Raw genomic sequence first — 23,210 nt, 5'->3', positions numbered from 1 at the left:
AAGTAAAATTGAATTCCTTGAGGGAGGGTTCGGAGTGAAGATGAATGGGCCAAACGGCCTTTACTTAGCAGGGATAATATAGAATAGGACCCTTTCTTTCCACCCAAGTACCACTCTGGTGCTCTGGACTATTTGTAAGGGAATGGGGAAAGAGCAGGGGAAATGAGACTGTCCCCAATATTTCCCCATGCCCTTGTCCGCATTTGAGGTAGTGGTTGTGAGTTTTAGAGGTACTTTAGAGTAACTGTGCAAGTAGCAGCTATGCATTTTGTAGATGGTAAGCATTGTAGCCTCTGTCTGAGGGGGTGGAAGGACAAATGTTTAGAATGGTGTAAGGGATGGAAATTGTTGCAAAATCTCGGGACAAATTCAGTTTGCATCATCAATTCTGCACTTCTTGCTGAATGTGTATACGAATGTTCAGCCTTGTCTCAATGCCCCGGGATGGATGTCAGAATCAAAATAGTGAAAGGCTTGGATAGAGTGGATGTGGAGAGGATGTTTCCACCAGTGGGAGAGTCTAGGACCAGAGATCAGAGCCTCAGAATTAAAGGACTTCTTTTAGGAAGGAGATGAGGAGAAATTTCTTTAGTTAGAGGGTAGTGAATCTGTGGAATTCCTTGCCACAGAGGGCTGTGGAGGCCGCCAGTGGATCTTTTTAACGCAGAGATAGATCGATTCTGAATTAGTACAGGTGTCAGAGGTGGTGGGGAGAAGGCAGGAGAATGGGTTTAGGAGGGAGAGATAGATCAGCCATGATTGAATGTGGAGTAGACTTGATGGGCTAATTCTACTCCTATTGAGGCCTAATTCTACTTTTCCTTAAAATGATTTTTAAAAAAAAACATATCCATTCTGCATTCAGATTCTGTCCTAGGACCATTCAGCCTTGTTACTGTGATTTCCGTTTGCCATTCACTCGTGCATGGGGTGTCGATGTTGCTGATGATGCCAGCATTTATTGCCCATCCGAATTGCCCCTGAAGAGGCGGCTCAGTGCCAACTACTTTAAGTGCCTGAAATCACACGGAGGCCAGACTGGGTGAGGGGAGAAAAGCTTCAGTTTTTCTGAACGATATTAGTGAACCAGATGGTATTTTTGTGACAATCTGACACTTTCACTGTTCCTGTCAATCGTTAAATTCGGAGTTATTAAATTATTTCCATCCAGTTAAAAATATTCCAGCTCATGTCCCTGTATCAGTGGTTCAGAATGTTGGCTGATAGCCCAGTGACGTACAGATACCACTGCCATACCTCTGACTAAAACCTTCACCGAGGCATCTGATTAAATTAAAATGGGACACAGATCTATTTTTATACCCATTGTTTCCTATCACATTTTGTTGTTTCATAAAAAAAAAAGCTGCAGTCATCTTCTAAGAATCCTTTTGTGGTGCTGGTAACCATGGTGAGAGTGGCAGAAATGTGACCGGTTTATAAACGGCAAAATAAGCAACAAAATTGATGGGGTGTATTGAAATAAATGTCAAACTCAATAAAAGCTGCTTATCCTAAATGCGGCAGTCCTCCTGCTCAAGCTGTTGTCAGGGAGGAAGTTCCAGTGCTTTGACCCCACAACGACGAAGGAAACTATTTCCAAGTCAAGGATTGTGTGTGAGTTTGAGGGAACCTGCAGGTGGTGGCTCCTGCTGCCATTGTTCACTCTGTGGTAGAGGTCTGAAAGGTCCTGCCCCTCTTCTCTTCCAGCTCCCCCATGCCTCCTCCTACAAGTAGGGTCCCAACCCAAAACCTCACCCTTCTATGTTCTCCAGAAATGCTGACTGGCCTCATCTCCAGTACTTTGTTTCCTTTTCTTTCACTAACCAAGTATCCAGAGAGGCCTGGTAAAATCAGTCTGCCGAAGGGTCTCTACCAGAGATGTCACCCATTCCTTCGCTCCAGAGATGCTGCCTGTCCCGCTGAGTGACTCCAGCATTTTGTGTCTACCGGAGACCTGGTAAAAGGTTTAGTTCATTGGGATTGATCAGTGGCAGTGTGTTCATGAAAAACCAACTCGGATAAAACCTCGCACAGGGGGTGTTTCCCTGAAAATTGGGAGCTTTTACATTGGGGAGCAGCTGGCTGAACAAGACTGCAGAGAAACCCGAAGCAGATACACCATCCCTTCAGTACTGAAGAACTGGCCTAGATTATGTTCTCACATCTATGGATTTTGGTTTCATTCCACACATTTCTGACCAAGATGAAGTCCTAAGTGAACACTCAACAAGTGCCAACTAAATCAGCCCATCTCTCCTCCCACCTGACCCTTCCCTCAACCTACCGAACACAAGGAGCAATAAGCACAGATTAAGATCTGACTTTTCCTCATAATGACCCCACTCAAAATGCTAAACAAATAACAGCACTACATATGTAGAAACCAGGATCTGCAGATGCTGATTAATACACAAAAGGACACAAAGTGTTGCAATAACTCAGCAGGTCAGGCAGCATCTCTGGAGAACATGGATGGGTGACGTTTTTGGTCAAGAGTTTTCTTCAGAAGGGTTGTCGGGGGGGGGGGGGGGGGGGGGGGGGGGGGGGGGGGGGGGGGGGGAGAGGGGGTAGGGGTGAGGGAGGGAGAAACCCTGGGAACTGTCTTCTAACTTTATTCCCGGCCTACCCCTCACAATAAGCCTGAAGAAAGGTACTGACCCGAAACATCTCCTATCCATGTTGTCTAGAGATGCTGCCTGACCTGCTGAGTTACTCCTATTGATCACAACATGAAGGATCACAAGACGGGATCGTGCCTGAGTGGGGTGAAGTAACTGCTTTCTCTTTCTGTACTAGCTGAACATTCTGGTGGACACGGGTAGCAGCAACTTTGCGGTGGGTGCCGCGGCACATCCATTCCTGAAGAGATACTATCGCCGCAGTCTGTAAGTACAAAACTCTTTGCCATTGCGATAAAATTGCATTGACCGTCCTAAAGCAGCACACTTCCACATCCTTGCCCCTCGTCCAAGAACAACAGCCTGATTCATGGCCAGTTAGAATTAGTGTGGGAAAGGGAAAAGACTGCAACAGAGAAGTCAGGGAAAGATGATGGAGTTGGTTGGTAGGCATTAAAACGTTTACACATCCAAGAGCGAGAAAACAAAGAGAGCTTCCAACAACTCTTATATAGACAACTAGACTAAGTGGGACCCATTGGGTCCCATGTTCACACGGGAGGGCTGATCCCCCGACGCAATATTCCACCTCTCCACCAATTCCACCTCCCACCAATTACTTCAACCCAAACAACCATTTGCAGTGCATTTTTACTTCAAACCAACCATATTTTCATTTTCAAACCACATTAAGGGCACTCACAGTTAAGTAGACATGTGTTCAGTATTATTCAGAGCTCAGAGAAACGTGACCCTCTGAGTGAGGCACACCACTTCCTGGTTTTATAGTCCCTCCCCCTCCCTCCAGCAGGGGCAGCAGGGAAAATGGCTAATTCATTTAAATCATTAATATCTCTCTGATTTTTCATCGATGGGAAAAATCCTCTGGTCCCGGAAGGCGGAGGGGGGCTCTGAGCGAGGTGGCCAAAAATGACGGCCGTAGGTGGCGGCGTTCTCTCGGTAATCGCAACACAGTGAGCCAAAAGCGGTCAAGATCAGACTTTTAGTGATATAGATAGAAGATAGGTGCAGGAGTAGCCATTCAGCCCTTCGAGCCAGCACCGCCATTCACTGTGATCATAGCTGATCATCCACATTCAGTACCCCGTTCCTGCCTTCTCACCATATCCCCTGACTCTGCTATCTTTAAGAGCTTTATCTAACTCTCTCTTGAAAGCATCCAGAGAAATGGCCTCCAGTGTGGAATTCTCTGAGGCAGAGAATTCCACAGATTCACAACCCTCTGGGTGAAAAAGTTTTTCCTCATCTCCGTTCTAAATGGCTTGCCCCTTATTCTTAAACTGTAACTCTTAACATCCTTTCACCTTCAAGTATGCCAATGGTATAAACTCTTAATTGCCTTCACAGCTCGGGGGCAATTAGGGCTAGATAAATAATTGGCAAATAAATAAAATACTGCAGCTCCCAACCTGAGGAAGAAGAAAGGATGTTACTAAAGAATATATATAATTACTATAGAGTCATTGTAACCAAGATTTACCGGACTGGTTCCTACGGTGGAAGTGTGTAAGGAGGAACTGCAAATGCCAGTTTATAGTAAAGATAGACACAAAATGCTGGAGTAACTCAGCAGGTCAGGCAGCATCTCAGGAGGAATGGAATAGGTGACGTTTCGGGTCAATGATTCTGAGTCTGAAGAAGGGTCTTGACCCGAAACATCACCTATTCCTTTTTTCCAGAGATGCTGCCTGATCCACTGAGTTACTCCAGCATTTTGTGTCTATTCTGGAATGGAAGGACTGTCATATAAGAGGAGACTGGGACAACTAGGGAAGTATTCACTATATATTAGCAGAATGAAGGGAGATGATTGCACTTGGAGAAGTGGGAATTTATCACGGGTGGTCATCATGGCTTTGTTAAGGGGAGATCCTGACTGACTCAATTATTTGGAAGTAAAAACAAGGCCTGCAGATGGAGTATTACAGATTGCAGTCTGAAGAAGGGTCCCGACCTGCAACCTCACCTATCCCAAGTTCTCCGGGGATTCTGCCTGACCTGCTGAGTTTCTCCCAACATTTTGTGTCTTTCCTGACAAACAAAATAATCTTTTTTGAGCAGGTAACTCAGTGTAAAAATAAAGGTTGTTACATAGGATTCAATAAAGCTTATGACAAGGTTCCATATGAGACCCCATGAGGTTCAAAATTGGTTTGATGCTAGGAAACAGAGGACGATAGTCAAGAGAAGCATGTGACCTGTAATTTATCACAAGTATTTAAGTTCAAATAGCTGCTCTTTGTTATGTTCAATCTGCTTGTGAATGATCAATAGTTGTGATGAATAAATTCATAGATTATAGCTGTTGTTGATAGTGAGGAGGGCGGACTTTGGCTGCAGAATGATATTGATCAGTTGGTCGGAAAGGAATGGCCAAGGACAATTAATCCTGACAAATGCGAGGTGATGTGCTGTGCGCAGTCTAATGAGGCTAAAATATACACCGTAGGAAGTATTGTATTTGTACACTGTGGATGGCTTGAATGTAATCATGTATTGTCTTTCCGTTGACTCGTCAGCATGCAACAAAAGTTTTTTCACTTTTCAATGCACAAATATCTGACCAAGTTGAAGAATGCCAACACTGGTACAGTCTGAAGAAGGGTTTCGGCCAGAAACTTTGCCTATTTCCTTCGCTCCATAGATGCCGCCTCGCCCGCTGAGTTTCTCCAGCATTTTTGTCTACCTTCGATTTTCCAGCATCTATAGTTCCTTCTTAAACAACTGGTAAAAATGGCTGATGTTTTCTGCCTATGTTTAGCATTAAGACAGCGTTGAGAACAGTGTGGGCTCTACATGTTGCGATGTTAGGTTATTGTATTGAGGACTTGCGTTAAACTGGTGCCACGTCCATTGGCAGAAGGGGACATGTTGATGACCTTGTGGAGAGTGAAGGAAGTTTAGTGAATGCGACCAGAAGTGACCTGTTCAGGGTAAAGCATTTGGCCCTGTGACTTGATCAACTCTTCACAGGAGTCTCAGGGGCTGTCGACCCACAGTCAGAGCTGCACTATATGTCCCAATGGCTGGCATACTTACTCTGAGCCAGAAGGTAGTGGGTTTGGTTCCCTGACTAAGGCGTGAGCACAACAGTATAGTCGGTCACTACGGTACATAATTTGCATCGTATCAAAAGCCTTCTGAAAATCAGATTCTTGATTAGTAAAGGTGTCAGGGCTTATAGGGCGAAGGCAGCAGAATGGGGTTGAGAGGGAAAGATAGATCAGCCATGGTTGAATGGCGTAGTAGACTTGATGGGCCAAATGGCCTAATTCTGCTCCTCTAAGTTATGAACATGAATGCATCACTGATGGAGTGCCACACTGCTGGAGGTGCTACCTCTCAGATCAGACCAAACCACCATCCATTTTCTCTCTCAGGTTAGTGTCAAATATCCAACTTGTTTCCTCCTCACTATCCAACAAGAAAAAAAAGATACCAATGATGTGCTTGCTATCATTTTGTTATTAATGAGTTTATTTTGCATAAATTGTCTACTATGTTTCCTGTATTAAACTAATTACTATTTTTAAAATAAACACATGTTTATGAGATATCAGAGGTTGTAAAATGTGATAATTAAGTGCGAGTCCCTACGTTACATCGGCTGACACTCAGCCCTTCCCTGAGGAAGTGCAGCAGCAGTGGAAGCGCTGATTTTCCACCGCGCTCTAAACTGAGAGCATCGTTTGCCTATTCAGGCAGGAAATTTACTGAAGGGACAGGCCGCATCTCTGGAAAGAAGGAATGGGTGACGTTTCGGATCGAGACCCTTCTTCAGCGAAACGTCACCCATTCCTTCTCTCCAGAGATGCTGCCTGTCCCGCTGAGTTACTCCAGCTTTTTGTGTCTATCTTCAGTTTAAACCAGCATCTGCAGTTTTTTCTTGCACAATTTTCTGAAGGCCCTGGCCAACATTCCCGATTCAGATAACACGACTAAAAGCAGTTGCTCATCTTCATTTTCAGCATGTGAGGCCTTGTTTATAAATCAAAACTCTGCAGTATTTCGATATCGGAAATGAGAGCAGAAAATGCTGGAAACACTTAAAAGGTCAGGCAACCTCTGTGGAGAGGGAAATGAAACATTAATTGATGCTGGCGGACCTGAGAATGTTTACAATATTTTCTGTTTTTCTTTGTATTACATGCAATTTGGGTGTGTGGCATTTTGCATATTGAAACTCACAGATAAAAGTATTGCATTGTCAGTGAAGTATTAGGGAAAGTAGTTGATCGTGCTCCAGAGCTAAGTACTCCCCTGCATTCCTCTAGACTCACTCACCTTGTTCCAGCAGAGAATTATGCATTTGGATCAGGCAGATTAAAAAGATTCTACGATTCTACTGGAAACCGATGATACCAATTCTGCCATCAAAGAGTTACTAAACCCGTGAGAATTTTAAAACTCGCAATCTTTTTTTTCAGTTCCCTTCATTGCGAAGACTCTCTCCACCCCAGAAGCTCTAGTTTAAGCCTCTTAAATCAATTTATTCCAGCCCTGTGCATTGCTGATTTTAATCATTCCACCATTGGCAGTGATGTCTTAAGCTGCCCAGAAGCTAAACTGGAACTAGCTCTCTAAATCTCTCTTTCCCCCGAACTACCTCCACTCTCCTTTAAGACTCCTCGTGAATATGGACATCTGCACAATATTGTCTTTTGTTCTGTATCAAAGTTTGCCTATTAATATTCGTGTCAGGAAATGTTGCGATGTTATGGGTAATATATAATGCAATCAGATCGATGCAGTTGTAAACTCACGGCAATCATTCATAAAATTGTGTCAAAGGGGATGGGGTGAGGACAGAATTTGACTGGGGCGGGAGACATGGGACCAATAGGGGTGCATACCACTCCGAACACTCGTTAAGCACACTGAGAAAAAGCATGCTTACACAATGTGTATCTTTAATGTGCCGCTCCAAAAGCCACGACTTTTAAATTCCTATACACCTGCCCCTCGACCTGCGATGGGGTTACGTTCCGATAAACCCATCGTAAACCGAAAATATCGCAAGTCGAAAACGCATTTAATACACTGCGATCACGTGACCGGATTGGATGTGAGGCTCGCTGCTGTTACTGAGCGTTTGCCCAGCGTAAAGTCGGAATATCGCAAGTCGAAGCATCGTAAATCGGGGGAGCACCTGTACATGCTTCTGGGCTGGGCACTGCACACAAATAACCCACAGGAATGTTTTTTCTCATTCTTATTATTTAATAATAATAATAATAATAATATCTTTTATTGTCATTGCACATCAGTGCAACGAGATTTAGTATGCAACCTCCAACCGATGTCAAAAAAATAAAAAATAAACTGTGTGTCGTGATCATCTGAGGGAGACAGTCCAGGGGGGATGGGGGGCACTCAGCAGGGCCGGTTCAGAGCCGCTATAGCTCTGGGAATGAAGCTGTTTCTGAGTCTGGAGGTTCGGGCGTAGAAGGCCTTGTAACGTCTGCCGGAGGGAAGTAGTTCGAACAGTCCATTACAAGGGTGTGAGGAGTCTTTATGGATGCTGACGGCCTTCCTGATGTTCTGATTTTCCAATGCATAAGAACATGCCCCCCCCCCCCCCCCCCCCCCCCCCCCCCCCGGCAAAATGCCAAAAAGCTTCAAGCATCCACGAGGGCAAATCAATACCTTTGCAACTGGTAGAATCCAATTGGAGCTTGTAAAATGATAGCTGATGAGAGATGGGAAGGGGAAATGGTTGCCAGCTCTGCTAAACTCTGCTGCTCTTGTGGGACAACTGTGGGACAACGTGAGGTGGGATGGACATGGTGAGGCCGAGGTCCAGGTGCTGCGTTGCATGAGAATTTACCCACCCCCAGCTTTTGCTCAAATGCACCAACAGGTGGACATTGGAGACACAAGAGACTACAGATACTGGAATCTGGAGCAGAAAACAAACTGCTAGAGGGGTTCAACAGGTCAGGCAGCTTCTGTGGAGGCAGAGTCAGTTGACGTTATGGGTTGGACATCAGGACTGAGAGTGGAAAGGCAAGATGGCCAGCGTAAAGAGCAGAAGGGGTTGGGATACGTGGGTGATGGGTTGACTGTGGTGGGTAAAGGATGAAGGGCAGCTTTGCTTCATTGCATTGTAAACAACACAGAGGAGTCTTTAGCGCCTCCCTTGGGTGCACTGGCTTCTGTTGGATCATCCCTGTGTTGGGACACCGAAGAATTCAGGCACAAGACTGAGGTATTGATGGGCAGATGAAGAGATAATCCTATCAACAAAGAGTAAGCCGTAAATGGGCTGTTACCCTTTGAAGTTTAGAATGGGATTTTTGAGATGTGTCTGATCTCTGAGTTACCTCGACAAGGTTTCTGTTGAGATGAAAGTGGGATTCTAGAAGCAGAGAGCAAACACTCAGGACATGACCCACAAGAATGAGATGGAAGGGTGTAGGGACTGGAGGTGGGGGGTTGTTGCCGACTGGTGACGTCTCTGCTCCCATCTTGCCTACGAGCATTTAACATAATCAAGGGCCCCTCATCACCCCGTCATTCGACCTTCTTCCTTCTCCCGTCAGACAGAAGATACAAATACTGAACGCAGGTACCACTAGATTCAGGAACTGCTTCAACCCCGCTGTTGGCTATTGAACCCCTCTGAAGCGAAGGATTTAGTCCCGATCTCCCAATCCTCCTCACTATGGTCCTTGTACTTATTATATCTTCACTTTCTCCGCAGCTGTAACACTGTATTCTGCAGTTTCCTCTTTGTGCCATAAGTTGTACTTAAGTAAGGTCTGATTGTGCTCCTGGACAGCATGATTTGTCGGGATGTCACGCACTGTATCCTGGTAACATGACAATAGGAAGTGTAGTAATCGCTATGAAACTATTGTTGCTGCTTTTATGATGGATGGTGTTCAGCAACCTGCATCTGCAGCTCTGCTGGGACTTGGAGTAAATTCTTCTGACAAGGCCGTGAATCTGAGATTCTCTAACCCAGTGGGTTGTGGAGTGAATGTGTAGGAAGGAACTGCAGATGCTGGTTTAAACCAATGATAGACACAAAAAGCTGGAGTAACTCAGCGGGACAGGCAGCATTTCTGGAAAGAAGGAATGGGTGAAATTTCGGGTGGAGACCCTTCTTCAAACTGAAGAACGAAGGGTCCAAAGAAGGGCCTCGACCCGAAACGTCAACCATTCCTTCTCTCCAGAAATGCTGCTTGTCCCGCTGAGTTACCCCAGCATTTTATGTCTACCTATGGGTAGTGGATTGAAGCTGGGTTTGAAACTACAGATAACACCACCAAAGTGAATCGAGAATTATGGGGATCAGCAAAAAAATGTAGCTGGGAGCTAAAGGATATTCTTTCTTTCTTTCATTCATTCATTCATTCATTCACGCAATCATTCATTCATTCATGCATTCATTCATCCATGCATTCAATCATTCATGCATTCATTCATTCAATCATGCATTCATTCATTCATTCATGCATTCATTCATTCATCCATTCATCATCGTTGAAAACATTAACAACGTAGTGGTGCTGGTTTCCAAAGGCAATGGTGACGGACGCACGACACGTGTCCGCCAGTTCCTGCGGACTTCCGCGCTGGAAGTATAGGATTTTGGTGTGTGTGTGCTTTATCATCATTCCTTACAATGCTATGTACGACAGTGATCGCAACTTCTACTGAAGTGTGGATGACCATTGGCTCTCTAGAAGCTCATACGCCCTTTGACAGGTCTTGTTTTTGGTCACAGCCCCTTCCTCACCTGGAAAACCAGGTGGCTGACTATCCGACCATGGAGCAGGTAGCAAAGGATTCCATGGTACCCATAGCGGGGGGGAACTCCCTCGACCTGACCTGAATAGCCACATCTTATTGAATGGCAAAGTGTGCTTGAAAGACAGTTTGGACTTTTTCTTGTATCTTGTGTTTCAACACAGACACAATAAGCCGGCAACACAAGACTGGAGCAAAGCAACGATTTATGCTGCCCTGTTCCAGTTAATTCTCTTACTACAACAGTCAGCTTTAGTTGTTCTCCTGTAAAATTGCAATGAAGACCTTGAACCTGTGTCGGCCGTGAGCTTGTTCTGGTTTTGTAGCATTATTCCCCCTCCCATGCTGAGACTCTTTTTGCTTCTGTCACACTTCCTGCTGTGTTCAGTGCTTGGACCATTCTTTGTCAGGGAAAATTACTCACTGCTTTAGCCACCAGGAAAGATTGGGAATGGAATTCCGTGCTTGAGAGAGCGGTGCTAAAATTCTAGCAATTGCGGGTAAGCTTGAGATGCTATCATAGTACCATAATCACGCATTTCACAGCATCAGACCTTGCATTCTACACCACATTCATAACCTAGCCACACAGAGAAAGATTCGCCAATATCAATGCACAGTACAGCAAATGGGTTGTACAACAGTTCCACAGACCACGTTTGACAGCCTCGCTGTTGAGACCATTAGCACAGACCCAGTGTAATGCTGCAGATCAATTCTATTTCTGAAATATAAATTATTTCTGTTGCACAACAAAAGCAAGCCTATTATTTTTAAATCAAGCCATCAGGCTTGTTCCTTGCTAATGAACCTCTTGAGAGCCTTACCAATTAATAGTGCAAGCTGCGAGAGAAATTAGACCTTAGTAATTAAACAGCAGGTTATTAAAACCAGTGGACCTCAGCTCGAATACGAGTTTTGTTCATTTGGAATATAATGTTGCAATTTCATGCAGGGACCAAGTTTGTTCTCCCTTAATGACAAGGATGCCTGCCGCAGATTCATTCTCTAGGCTGCATGGCGATAGTTGTGATTCAGCTTCTGTATTAGACTTCCAAAGCACTGAATGTGGAGAATGCAAAGCTCAGCTAGTAGAGCAGTTGTCTCACAGCCCCAGAGACCCAGATACAATCCTGACCTCGGATGCTAACTGTGTGGAGTTTACACGTTCTCCCTGTGACCGTGTAAGTTTCCTCCAGCTGCTCCTGGATCCTCCCACATTCCAAATATGCATGGGTTTGTAGATTAATTGGCCTCTGTAAATTGCCCCTAGCATGTAGGGAGTGGATGAGCCAGTGGAATAACATGGAACTAGTGTGAACGGGTGATTGATGTTCAACGTGGACTTGGTGCGTCAGGAGCCTGTTTCTAATTTGTTTTTTAAAATCCTGGCATTCAGCTCACAATTCTGAAATTTGCACTCCCTGGCTGTTTAGTCAGGGATTTTATCGTTAATTGCACTGGAAAGTTAGACTTGGAAATATGTCACCATTCCTTCATCATCATGGGTTAAGTCCCCTCACGATGACTGCAATGGTTCATAAAGATGGCTCACCAACATTTCTCCAGTGCAATTAAAGATGGCATTAGAACTGGCCTTTCCAGTGTTATTATCACAATAATAAATAAAAGGAAAATATGATAACCTTCATAAATTACAACACAATTAAAAGATAGTTCAGGCACATCTTAGATAGTGGAAGTGTTCTGGCAGAGGAGACGGGGAAAATTATTTCTGGATGGGGGCAGATGGCTGTTTGATCATTTAATTAGCTAGAACCCCAGAAAGGAAAGAACTAATAGATTTCTGTAACTTGCCAAAGTTGTTGTCTCTTTATTATCTTGTCACTTTGTTACTTGGACATGCAGCAGAATGCCTTGAATTGACGTGGTGTTCAATGGAATGGGATCTGGGAGGAGCAGAAAATCTGAAGTGTAAGAAAGTAGATGCCTAATAATAACAAAACACAAAGTGCCGGAGGATTTCAGCGGGTCAGACAGCAACTGCGGATGGATTGGGCAGATGGCATTTTGGGTCAGGATCCTTCACGATGCTGTCTGGCCACAGAGTTCCTCCAGCACTTTGGGGGTTTTTTTGTTCAAATTTCCAGCACCTGCAGTTGTGTGTCTCTCTTCCTAATGACAACACTGTGTCAGCCATTTAAGTGGAGGGAGGGTGTGATTTATATCTGTGCTTATTGCAAGAAAACTATCACACAGCAAAGAAAGTATGGTCAAGGAAAGAGCGTTCAGGTCACGGCCCTATTTTCACCGATCTTTCCACCACCAGCACAAGAAGCACAAGACAGATACCGAAAAGTGTGCAGATGCAGAGAAGCATGTTCAGCTCTGGCTGACCAACTTCTGATCTTGTGTGTGGACTCGATAAGAAGAAGAAGCAAAGAAAGTAAATTTACTCAAAAATAAGTCTGCCTGAAGAAAACGGAACATGACTACATGTTCTTCCTGGGAAAATAAAAGCAAGATATTCTTTGGGGAAAATATGGTAAATGGAAGATGATGACGTATAAAGAATGTGCATGGATAGACTAGGTTAAATCTGGAGAAATATGTGCCGAACACAGGCAGGTGTGACTAGTGTAGATGGGGCATGTTGGACGCATGGGCAAGTTGGGCCAAAGGGCCCGTTTCCACTCAGTATTACTCTATGACTCTCTTTGAAAGCCATTCTTGGTCGTAGGTCAAAAGGCTAGATTGGCTGGGAACGTACACATTTACCTCCGCTCCGGCTGCAAATATTGTCATGCAAATATTCTCTCTGTCAGGAAAATTGCCTGGCCTGGAGTCTGTCCCTTTTAAGGGACGAGAGAAGTTAAGCAGAGGATGGCTTATGATTGCTAACCTTATGAGGCCACCCCTGCAGTTGAACTGAGGGATGGCATCATGGCTGAATTCCAATGTTTGTTTTCACATTGCTTGAACATTCATTGGAACCAAGAGTGACATTGCAGACTGAGCTTCCACATCACAGAAAAGTAACAATGCAACAAAAATCTTGGCACCAACATTATTTTTCTACAAAGTTTCCAGGCAACATGCATCAAAACCACCTAGAAACCCGACAGCTAGAATAAGTGCGTAATATACCTTACAGTACAAGAGGTGTTGCCACATGCAGAGGGACCCTGCTATGTTTACACCATCAGATGTACACAGAAAATCGTTTTTGGCTCTATCTATGTTAAATTTTCAGACTGTGTTGGTCTGCAGCAGGGTGATGCCATATTTACATCCGTGGTGCCCGCCAGAGGGCGCGTCTTCTGTTGGCGCCGAGCTGCAGCGCTGCTACTGCAGTTTGTTGTCGTTCGCCTGATGCCTCATCACGGAGAGTTCGACATCCCCAACAGGTGCCAAGTCAAGTATCCAATCTCTACAGCAAAGAGACTGGGCGCGTGTATATCTTTAGTCATTGGCGCACAAGCCAGCGGCGCTTGCTACTCTCCATCTGTGCATTGTTAGAAATAAAAATACATGTTCGAACAAATTTAACACTGACTGAGGCCGATCACGGCACGACAGTGGCTCTGCTGCAGTGTGGGGGTTGGTGCGCGATACTTGGCAGGGGGCAAAGTCCATTTAGCAGTCTTATAGCCTGTGGGAAGAAGCTGAGGAGCATCCTGCTGGTTTTGCAGCTAATGCTCCTGTACCTCTTCCCAGATGGCAGGATGGAGATAATGTCATGCGATGGGTGCTGGGGGTCTTTGATGATGGAGATGGCGCTGCTGATACATGGATAGTTGATTTGGAAGGACTCTTGCCTTTGAATGAGGATATGACATGTTGATGTTTCATTCCATGGCACCGCACTGTAGCCTAGTGTGATACTGAAGGAGTTTAGCACTGATATAAAGCCTGAGAGACACAGAGCTGTACAGTACAGAAGCACCCCCTTTGCTAACTAACTGGGCTAGTCCCACGTGCCTGCACATTACCCCAGCGCTCCAACATCGCACTTGTACCTGCCTATACCACTTCCCCTAGCAGCTTTATCTATGTATGTACTACTCTCTGTGTAAAAATGTTGGCCCTCCACCTCTCACCTTAAACCTATACCCTCTAGTTTCAGACATCCACAGCGTCGCGATATAGATTGTGGATGGTCACCTTATTTATGCCCCGTGTGACTTTGTACAGTCACTGGGATTATGTCTGGAGCTTGTAAACAGAGGTTCTCCTTATCGACGAGTGAATGTTTGATCGAACGAGTTCAGAAGAGTTTTCCTGGACTCTTGGTCAATGCTTATCCTTCAATCAGCACTTGTAAACAGATGATGTGATATTTGTGAGATCTTGTAATAAAAAAGAACTGCAGTCGCTGGTGTATACCAAAGATAGACACAAAATGCTGGTGTAACTCAGCAGGTCAGGCAGCATCTCCGGAGAAAATGGATAGTTGATGATCGGTACATTGTCCCAAACCGAAACAGCATCTATCCATTTTCTCCAGAGATGCTGCCTGGCCCACTGAGTTACTCCAGCATTTTGTAACTACATTCGTGGGATCGTGTTGTGCGAAAAAATAAATGTCCAGATTTTGTACGTACAACAATGATTATATGTTAAAAATAACTCATTTGTTGTAAAGTGCCCCGGGGAGACTTGAGATGATGAGAGGAGCTGAAAATAAATCCACACTTAAAAAAAAAACTTGTCATATACACATGAAGTTATTGCAAATACAATCCGTTTCAGAAATGGCATTAATTATAGGTATAGTCTTAACATTAAACAAAAAACACTGTTGTTTTAAAGATGATTGGCTACAGGATCATTAAGTTTAATCAGGTGCAAAAATAACAGCTCTAGCATGATGGATAATTCAGCCTTCATGTTATAGATGGGACCAGACACAGGCAGAAACATAATGAATTCAGTGCATTGGTAATGATATCACATGCTTCCTTACTGTATTTTAATGTGGAATGGGGCACCAGCCTCCTCTGGTTTGGGTTGGTTAAATGGGGCATTGTTTGTTAGGGCTGCCTTATTAGCGTTTGTTTCCATTATCAGAGCAGCATGAAATCGAGAAGGACTTGGACCTAAGCAGCATCTTTCATACCCTCAGGTTATCACTTGATGAGCAGTTGTAATGTAGGAGATATGGCAGACAATTAGCATTCAGCAAGATGCCATAGCAACCAGGAGATACTGACCAGAATCTGCTTTAGTGACGTTGGACTGTGGGATTGACGTCCTGCATTTTCTCCAAATTGGATCTTTTCCATCTATCTATGAGTGAAGGAAAGTGCCCCTCCTCAACATCTCGCCCAATAGAGGGCACTCTCCAATAGTGCGCCCTTTGTAGTGCGAAAATATGTTTAGAAAATGTCCGCCACTTGGGTGCTGAGCATTTGTCCGTTGCCTCGGGTCCAGTCCAGAACCCCCAACCCTGATCGTTCTGAATGCGGTATGAAGAAGGGTTCTGACCCGAAACGTCACCCATCATTTTTGTTCAGAGATGCTGCCTAATGACCCTGTCCCACGGTAGACGTTCATTCCAAGAGTTCTCCCGAGTTTGCCCTGATTCTAACTCAGAGATTGACGGTAATGGCCGCTCGTCGGTACTCGGGGCTCTCGTGGACATTTTTCAACATGTACGTACCGACGTACCCGCTAAGTTCATTCTCCGTGCTTACCACGAGTTTGATTTTTTTTTAAACTCGGGAGAGCTCTTGGAATGGACTCGTCCCGTGGGACAGGGCCATAACCCACTTACTCCAGTTACTACAGTGCTTTGTGCCTATCTTCGGCATAAATCGGTATCTGCAGTTCCATCCTACACAGCCAGATTGGTAGTTGAGGTAATATTGAGGTAATGCTTGTCTTGTCAGTGAGACCACGACTATTCACAATCGAGGCTATCCAACATGTAGAAATACAGTAGAACACAAAGTGCTGGTGTAACTCAGAAAGTCAGACAGCATCTGTGGAGGGAATGGATAGACAACATTTTGGGTTGGGGCCCTAAAGACTAAAGAAGGGTCCTACCCCTAAATGTGACCTATCCATTCCCTCCACAGATGCTGCCTGACCTGCTGAGTTACTTCGGCACTTAGTGTCTTGCTCCAAGATTCCAGCATTGGCAAAATGACATCCTGGGTCTCCTCCATGGCCAGAGCGAGCAACACCGGAAATTGGAGGAACAGCCCCTCATATTCCACTTGGGGATTCTGCATCCTGGGGGCATGAACATTGAATTCTCCCAATTTTGTTAGCCCTTGCTGTCTCCTCCCCTTCCTATCTCTCCCTCAGCCCTCGGGCTCTTCCTCCTCCTTTTTCCTTTCTTCTCCCCGCCACCCCCAACCCCCCATCAGTCTGAAGAAGGGTTTTGGCCCGAAACGTTGCCTATTTCCTTCGTTCCATAGATGCTGCTGCACCCGCTGAGTTTCTCCAGCATTTGTACCTTCGAGCATTGGCAGTTCCTTGTGTCTCCACATGGAACTATGGGCCAATTTTCACCTATCTCAGAAAGTGGAGAATCAATGTTGCTCTCTTCCCAATATCATAGTGTATAACTATAGTGGAGACGACTTTAGTAAGGTGCAAGACCGGTACGGCACCCAATTGCAGCAGGAGGGACCGAGTTGTGGTCCAGCAAGTCTTTCTACCCCTGTCCTGCTATCACCTTTCTTTGATCATGCCCGCCAATGGAAGCCCCCTTGACTTTGACAAAGGCCATGAGAAGAAGACCCACTCTCATTAGTTTCCTAACAAGCTGAATGGTTTAAACGATCTTGCCAGTATCTTAGCCACGGAGAAAGCTGGTCATTTAGAAAACAGCAAGTGGAAAATAGGGCTCTTAACGGATTGTCTGCAAGAAATAACGAGCATCTGAGGAACAGTAGGATCTGCAGTGAGAACAAAATACTCATTATACTTAGTTAATTGCGTGAATTAATGAGCTTGACCTGCGAATGCACTTTGGAATCAGTCGTTAGAACTTAAAGCAGAACTTCTGTGAAGAATGACTTAGGAGACAATTGAAAAAATGTGATCAGCAAAAAGAGATTATGTAAATATGATAAATACCTTGCATTCTTTCTTCATATTTTCTGGGAATTTATCTGATATTATGTAAAATATTTTGGGAATTGTTCGGAATACTGCTTTGCTATTGCTGAGGAAAGAATGCTTCAAAGGATAGATTCCAAACTATTTGATTGTCTGCTTTGGAAATAATTTATTTAAATGTCACACTCTTAGTTCTGCACCAGCCCCTCCACATAATACCCCTCCCTTCCTCCCTCATGAAGAGTAGCTTATATCTTCTTTAGGCTAATGGGGATGTTTTGCTTCCGTTTTGGTTCTGTGAGTTCTCGGTTAAGACCAAGGTAGGAACCGCAGACTCTTCCATGGATGGGGAATATGATCATCGGTGATCTACCCCAGACAATAACTCCTCCTCTGTGCCAGATATTCACCGATCTCAATCTCCTCATGATTGCAAAATGTGTCTACCTCTCGCTGGGAAACAGCCAGAATCTCCCTTCACAGTTTTGACATTGCTCTTTGTGCCAATTAAAAGATCCATGTCAGGAACGTTTGGGGAATGGGGAAAATGACTTAAAGGAGTGGGAGAAAAAGACCCTCTATTGATCATCATTTAAATTTGGGTTCCCCTACTTCAAGCACATTCGTTCGAGAGTCGAGAGCAAGGAAACTTGAAACTGATCATCAAGCCATTCTGGATTGGATTTGGCTAAAGACAAATTTGGAATTTTCCCTCCCAAACTGGCGACAGTGGGTAGAGTTGAAATTTTAAAGATGGAGATTGAAGTTTTTGTTCAGTAAGATTATTAAAGACTAAGGAGTCATGGAGTTGTACAGTTTGGATGCAAGCACTTCGGCCCAACTTGCCCATGCTGATCAACCATTCTGGCAATAAAACAAATTTGATGTGGAACTTGGTCAGGGTGTTACTGAATGGGGGGAGGGTTTGTGGGGCTGAATTATTTGCTCCTCTTGTTAAGGAAAACACAGGATTTAAAGGAGATTAAATGATTTGACAAATTAAAAATTAAATTATGCTATTTGGATAATAATTCAAAGATGGCAATAGCATGAAACTTTATTGCCACTTTTTGAGTGAAGATCTTTGGAAAGAAAGTTAATAGTATATCATTTACAGGAGTAGGCCTTTCGGCCCTTCGAGCCTGCACCGCCATTTAATATGATCATGGCTGATCATATATCATTTACACTAATGATTGCAGCATATAAAGTCAATGCAATAAGATGAAAAATAATTTTGGGGAATAATTGAGCTTTTGATAATTTCCCTTATTTTCCATCAGTCGGTATACTTTCAGAGTTTGAACTCATGGATTGACTTTGGCCATGATATCAAAAACATAAATAATTAGGAGCTGTTGTCTCTTCTCCAGCATTCACCAAGATAATAACTGAGCTTCTTCCTCAGCTCCAATTTCCTGTTTTATCACGCCATTTTATTCCTTTACTATCTAGATACGTATTAGAATAAGCTCAATAACCGAGTGTCTCCAATTCTCAAGAGTGAAGAATTGTCTCCAGATCTTAGAGCCGTGATGTTCCCTTACTCTGAGACATGAGCTCTGAATATAGATTTCTCACCCAGGGAAACCTCCTATACCAGGAGCACCACGTAGTATTCACCTTCTCAACCAGGAAACCTTACTTGCATTCACCCTGTGGTCTTGCAAGAATTGTATCTCAGTGGATAGCTCTCCGCACTTCTGAACTCTAGAGAAAATGGTCACAATTATTCTTCAACCTGCCATCTCGGGAAGCAATCTGGTGAATCTTTGTTGTATTCCCTAAAAGTATATTTCTTTTTAGGTTAGGAGATCAAAAATGTAGACGGTGTTCCTAGTGGAATCTCAACAAGGCCATACCTAACTCATTTGCCTCCACAGCCGTTTGCTGCACCCACATGTCAGCTTTGAGTTACTTGTGTACAAGGACACCCAGGTCCCTTTGAACATGAACAATTCTCAACTTCTCACAATTTAAAGAATACTGTGCTCTTCAGTTTTATGTATCAAAATGGATGACCATTCACTTTCCACATTATATTCCATCTGCCTTTCATTCGCCCCCTCATTCTGCTTGTGTATATCTTTGCATTCTCTTCCCTTTTCACAGTCCCACCTAGTTCTGCAGTAGCTCTTAATTTGGAAATTTAACATTAAGTTGCCTCAGCCAAATCATTGATGTAGGTTGTGGATAACTGGTGCCCAAGCAGTGAACCTTTCAATACTCCGCTGGCTACACCTGACCAGCTGGAGAAAGACATGTTTATTCCCACTTCCTGCTTTTTATCTGGGAGCTAATGCTCAAATATGTCTGTTAGTTAACCCCCATATAGATTGTGGTATTTCCCTCCTGCTCCTCCCCTTCTTTTGCAGTCCCTCAGAATTGGGGATGAGTTGCTTCCACTTGACATCTGAGATAGTTGATTCGACTGCGGGCTCTACCACTAAATGGGCAGTTAAAGCCTATTGAGACATTGTGGGCGTTGTTATGTCTCCTCAAGGAGGCATTGTGCACACCCATGAACCTTCTCCTCTAGCCTACTATTAATGTTACGCAAGTAGGTTAGAAGTTATCTTTTCTCTCTTTCGTTCCTTTCTAAAATATTGGGATCACCTTTGCTATTTCCCCATCTGCAGGAACCATTCCAAAATCTGTGGTCTATTGAAAGAGAAAAGGTTTGATTTTAAAGCGAGTGGTCCAGGAATTCCTAATATATGAAATATTTACCAACATTTATCTCTGCTTCCATGGTCAATCACCTCATTTGGGTTTCCTTGGATTTACATCAACTACAAATGTCATGACTCAGCAGTAGTGCTGCTCCTTGTCCATTCATTGTTCTCTGGGTTCTTGTTCAGATTAAGACAACCAGGAGGTCTCACAGCCCACACATCATGTATTGGGTTTGATTAGATTGGTTTTGTTTCACATATACCAGAGGGCAGTGAAATTCCTTGTTTGCATGTAGCTCATCGTGCAAGCAGTACGTATTGTAATGATAGATGGGTACCACAATAATTACAGTGACAAATGCAAAATAGTAATAACATCTTTCTGCAAAGATTGTAATGCAATCTGATGTAGAAAAAAAAGACTGAAGTGGAACAATGGAATAATGGGATGAGCTAATTGAGTGGTGGGCAAGACTGCACATTCACAAAATTACTACGGAGAGGTCAGGGGAAAGACGTAGTGGACCTATCGACGCAAGGCTTTCATCTGCACCCTGAAGCATGGGCTGCCTGGTGTACTTTCACTTGATTAAGATGTAACACTTGCTCAGGGGAGACATGTAGGGAAGTAGAATGCTTTGTCATTTTACAAGACCCATTTATATCCTTGATGCCTGACATCTGTGTATTGAAATATTGAAATGCTTTGAAGCTTATTACCTTGCTATGCCTAGATTTCTGATTGAACTTGCTGCTACTGTATATAAATCGCAGTTTCATTTTAATATTGTGAGTTAATGTGTTTTATATGCTTGGAGTTCTGTTTAGAACAAAAATATTAAGAGCAGAGAATTACTTCAATGGATGAGCACTGCAATATTGAAAATAATGGATATTATATTTCACTGACCATTTGAACATTTACGCAATGCAGTGTGCTTAATAGTGAAGTGCCTCACTTCATCGGTTAACATCTTTAACGAGAGAGATTTGCCATTAGAAGCCTATTTTGATTTCTTCTTCTTTGGCATTCCCTTGGGATCAAGGATGAAGCTTGCATTCCTGTTTTGTGAGCTCTGGTATGACTGATGAAGCCAAAAAGGGAACTGCAATCTCTGCCACAGATGGGGCAGGACATGGCCGATGGGGTGGACATGTGGGCAGGGTGAGGAGGTCCACTGCTTTCACTGTTTATCTAGACATTCAATAATGACGTGCTAATGTGGAGGCTAGTGGGCTTGCAAGTTGAGGACCAAGAACTATGTCTGCCTGATGGTTACACAAAAAAGCTGGAGAAACTCAGCGGGTGCAGCAGCATCTATGGAGCGAAGGAAATAGGCAACGTTTCGGGCCAAAACCCTTCTTCAGACTGATCGGGGCGGGGGTGGGCGGGGACAAGAAAGGAAAAAGGAGGAGGAGCCCGAAGGCTGAGGAAGGGGAGGAGACAGCAAGGACTAACAAAATTGGGAGAATTCGATGTTCATGCCCCCGGGGTGCAGACTCCCCAAACGGAATATGAGGTGCTGTTCCTCCAATTTCCGGTGCTGCTCGCTGTGGCCATGGAGGAGACCCAGGACAGAGAGGTCGGAGACGGAGTGGGAGGGGGAGTTGAAGTGCTGAGCCACCGGGAGGTCAGCTTGGTTATTGCGGACCGAGCGGAGGTGTTCGGCGAAACGATCGCCCAACCTCCGCTTGGTCTCACCGATATAGATCTGCTGACATCTAGAGCAGCGGATGCAATAGATGAGGTTGGAAGAGATATGTCTGCCTGATCTTTGGAGAGGCGGTGCGAGGGCTGACATGAAGGAAATGGAGGAAATGCATGTAAGTTTTCCATCTCCTATGGCAGCGGGCAACTCGACTTTCCCCAAAGAAGGAGAATAATTCATAAGATCCGGAGCAGAAAGCCTCATCTTGAGAATAGAAATTTTGGAGATGGAGAAAATTAGGGAAAGGAATGACATCCATACAGGAAACAGTAGATGAGATCTGGGAGAGGACACTGATATTGATAATTTTCTCCTTCCATTGAATTTGGAGGATTTTACAGATATGGTGTAGGTGGTATTTTTCCAGTACCTACTGTAGGTAGGAGGTCCAGAGCTCAATATGTAGGAGGGCAGAAATTATCGTGGCCTGGAAGACCATGAGTTTCATGCGAAGCTTCGGGTCTTCACCATGGAGCTTTATTGATGAAGTCCGTGTGGGCAGGTTGGTAGAGCACCTTTGCCTTGCAGTGGTTTGGGTAACATCCATTTTCTTGCCTGCTTAAGTGAAAGACTCCATGATGGATTGGAACTTGGCCTTCAAGCATGAGGACATGAGTCATCTCACTGTTGCAGTTCGATGACTGTCAGGGTGATGCTGGTTCTGGAATGCAGTCGCGGTAGATTGCACCGTTCCCATTATTTCTGAGGATTAACTCGGTCTCGGGTGATGTTTGTTGGAGGGGACGTGCAATGTTGGGGTGAGGATTGAAAAATGCTTTGGGTCAATGATACGTGAAGTTTGAAAAATGTTCGACATCACCCACAAAATGATGGATTGAAAGATTTAAGTGAGGTTGAGCGGGTCTCTGTACGGTGCCTGGTGCTGTTTCCTGCATTTTTGTTGGACTTATGATGAGCATCATCTCCACTTTGCATCTAGATAGACAGCAGAAGAATGGTGCACTGAAACCTTGATGTCTTTCTTTTTAGTTCTGGCAACCAGTTTTTTTGTTGGCTGTTTTTCCAGCGATTTAATATAACGTGGATTCATGCTGGGTAGGATATTGTCAACAGTGACTGAAGTGGCGATCTCATTGCAAATCGCCACACTTTAGTGAATGCATAGCTTGAGAAGAGGAAGCAAAAGTGACGGTTAGAACTGGCACGAATGTAGCGCCAGCCACGGGTTAACGATGTGTGTGATGCGGCTCATGGTCAACTTTAGCGGGTTCCCTTGTTATGCAAATGCTACGGATCGATACACAGTGAGATCCCATGACCAGTAAAAAGATAGCCGACCATTAATCTGTTTTATGACGTTGGTTGCATGATAAATGCTGACAAGAACATCTGGATAAATCCCTGTGGGATGAGAAGTGAAAAAGAGATGAGAGGGA

General features: G+C 44.2%; 1 protein-coding gene across 1 annotated transcript in view; it reads left to right on the top strand.

The window, feature by feature from the left end:
* Window positions 1-23,210, top strand: part of LOC129712345 (beta-secretase 1-like) — a 116,007-nt gene that overhangs the window by 25,767 nt on the left and 67,030 nt on the right. The window contains 1 exon segment of the mRNA XM_055660698.1: window positions 2,800-2,888. Within this exon segment, the coding sequence (XP_055516673.1) occupies window positions 2,800-2,888 (89 nt within the window).

The sequence above is a fragment of the Leucoraja erinacea genome, chromosome 32, assembly GCF_028641065.1.
Source record: "Leucoraja erinacea ecotype New England chromosome 32, Leri_hhj_1, whole genome shotgun sequence".
In the NCBI taxonomy this organism is placed as follows: Eukaryota; Metazoa; Chordata; class Chondrichthyes; order Rajiformes; family Rajidae; genus Leucoraja; species Leucoraja erinaceus.
Note: the sequence above shows the minus strand (reverse complement) of the source record. Positions and strands in the feature narration are given on the sequence as shown.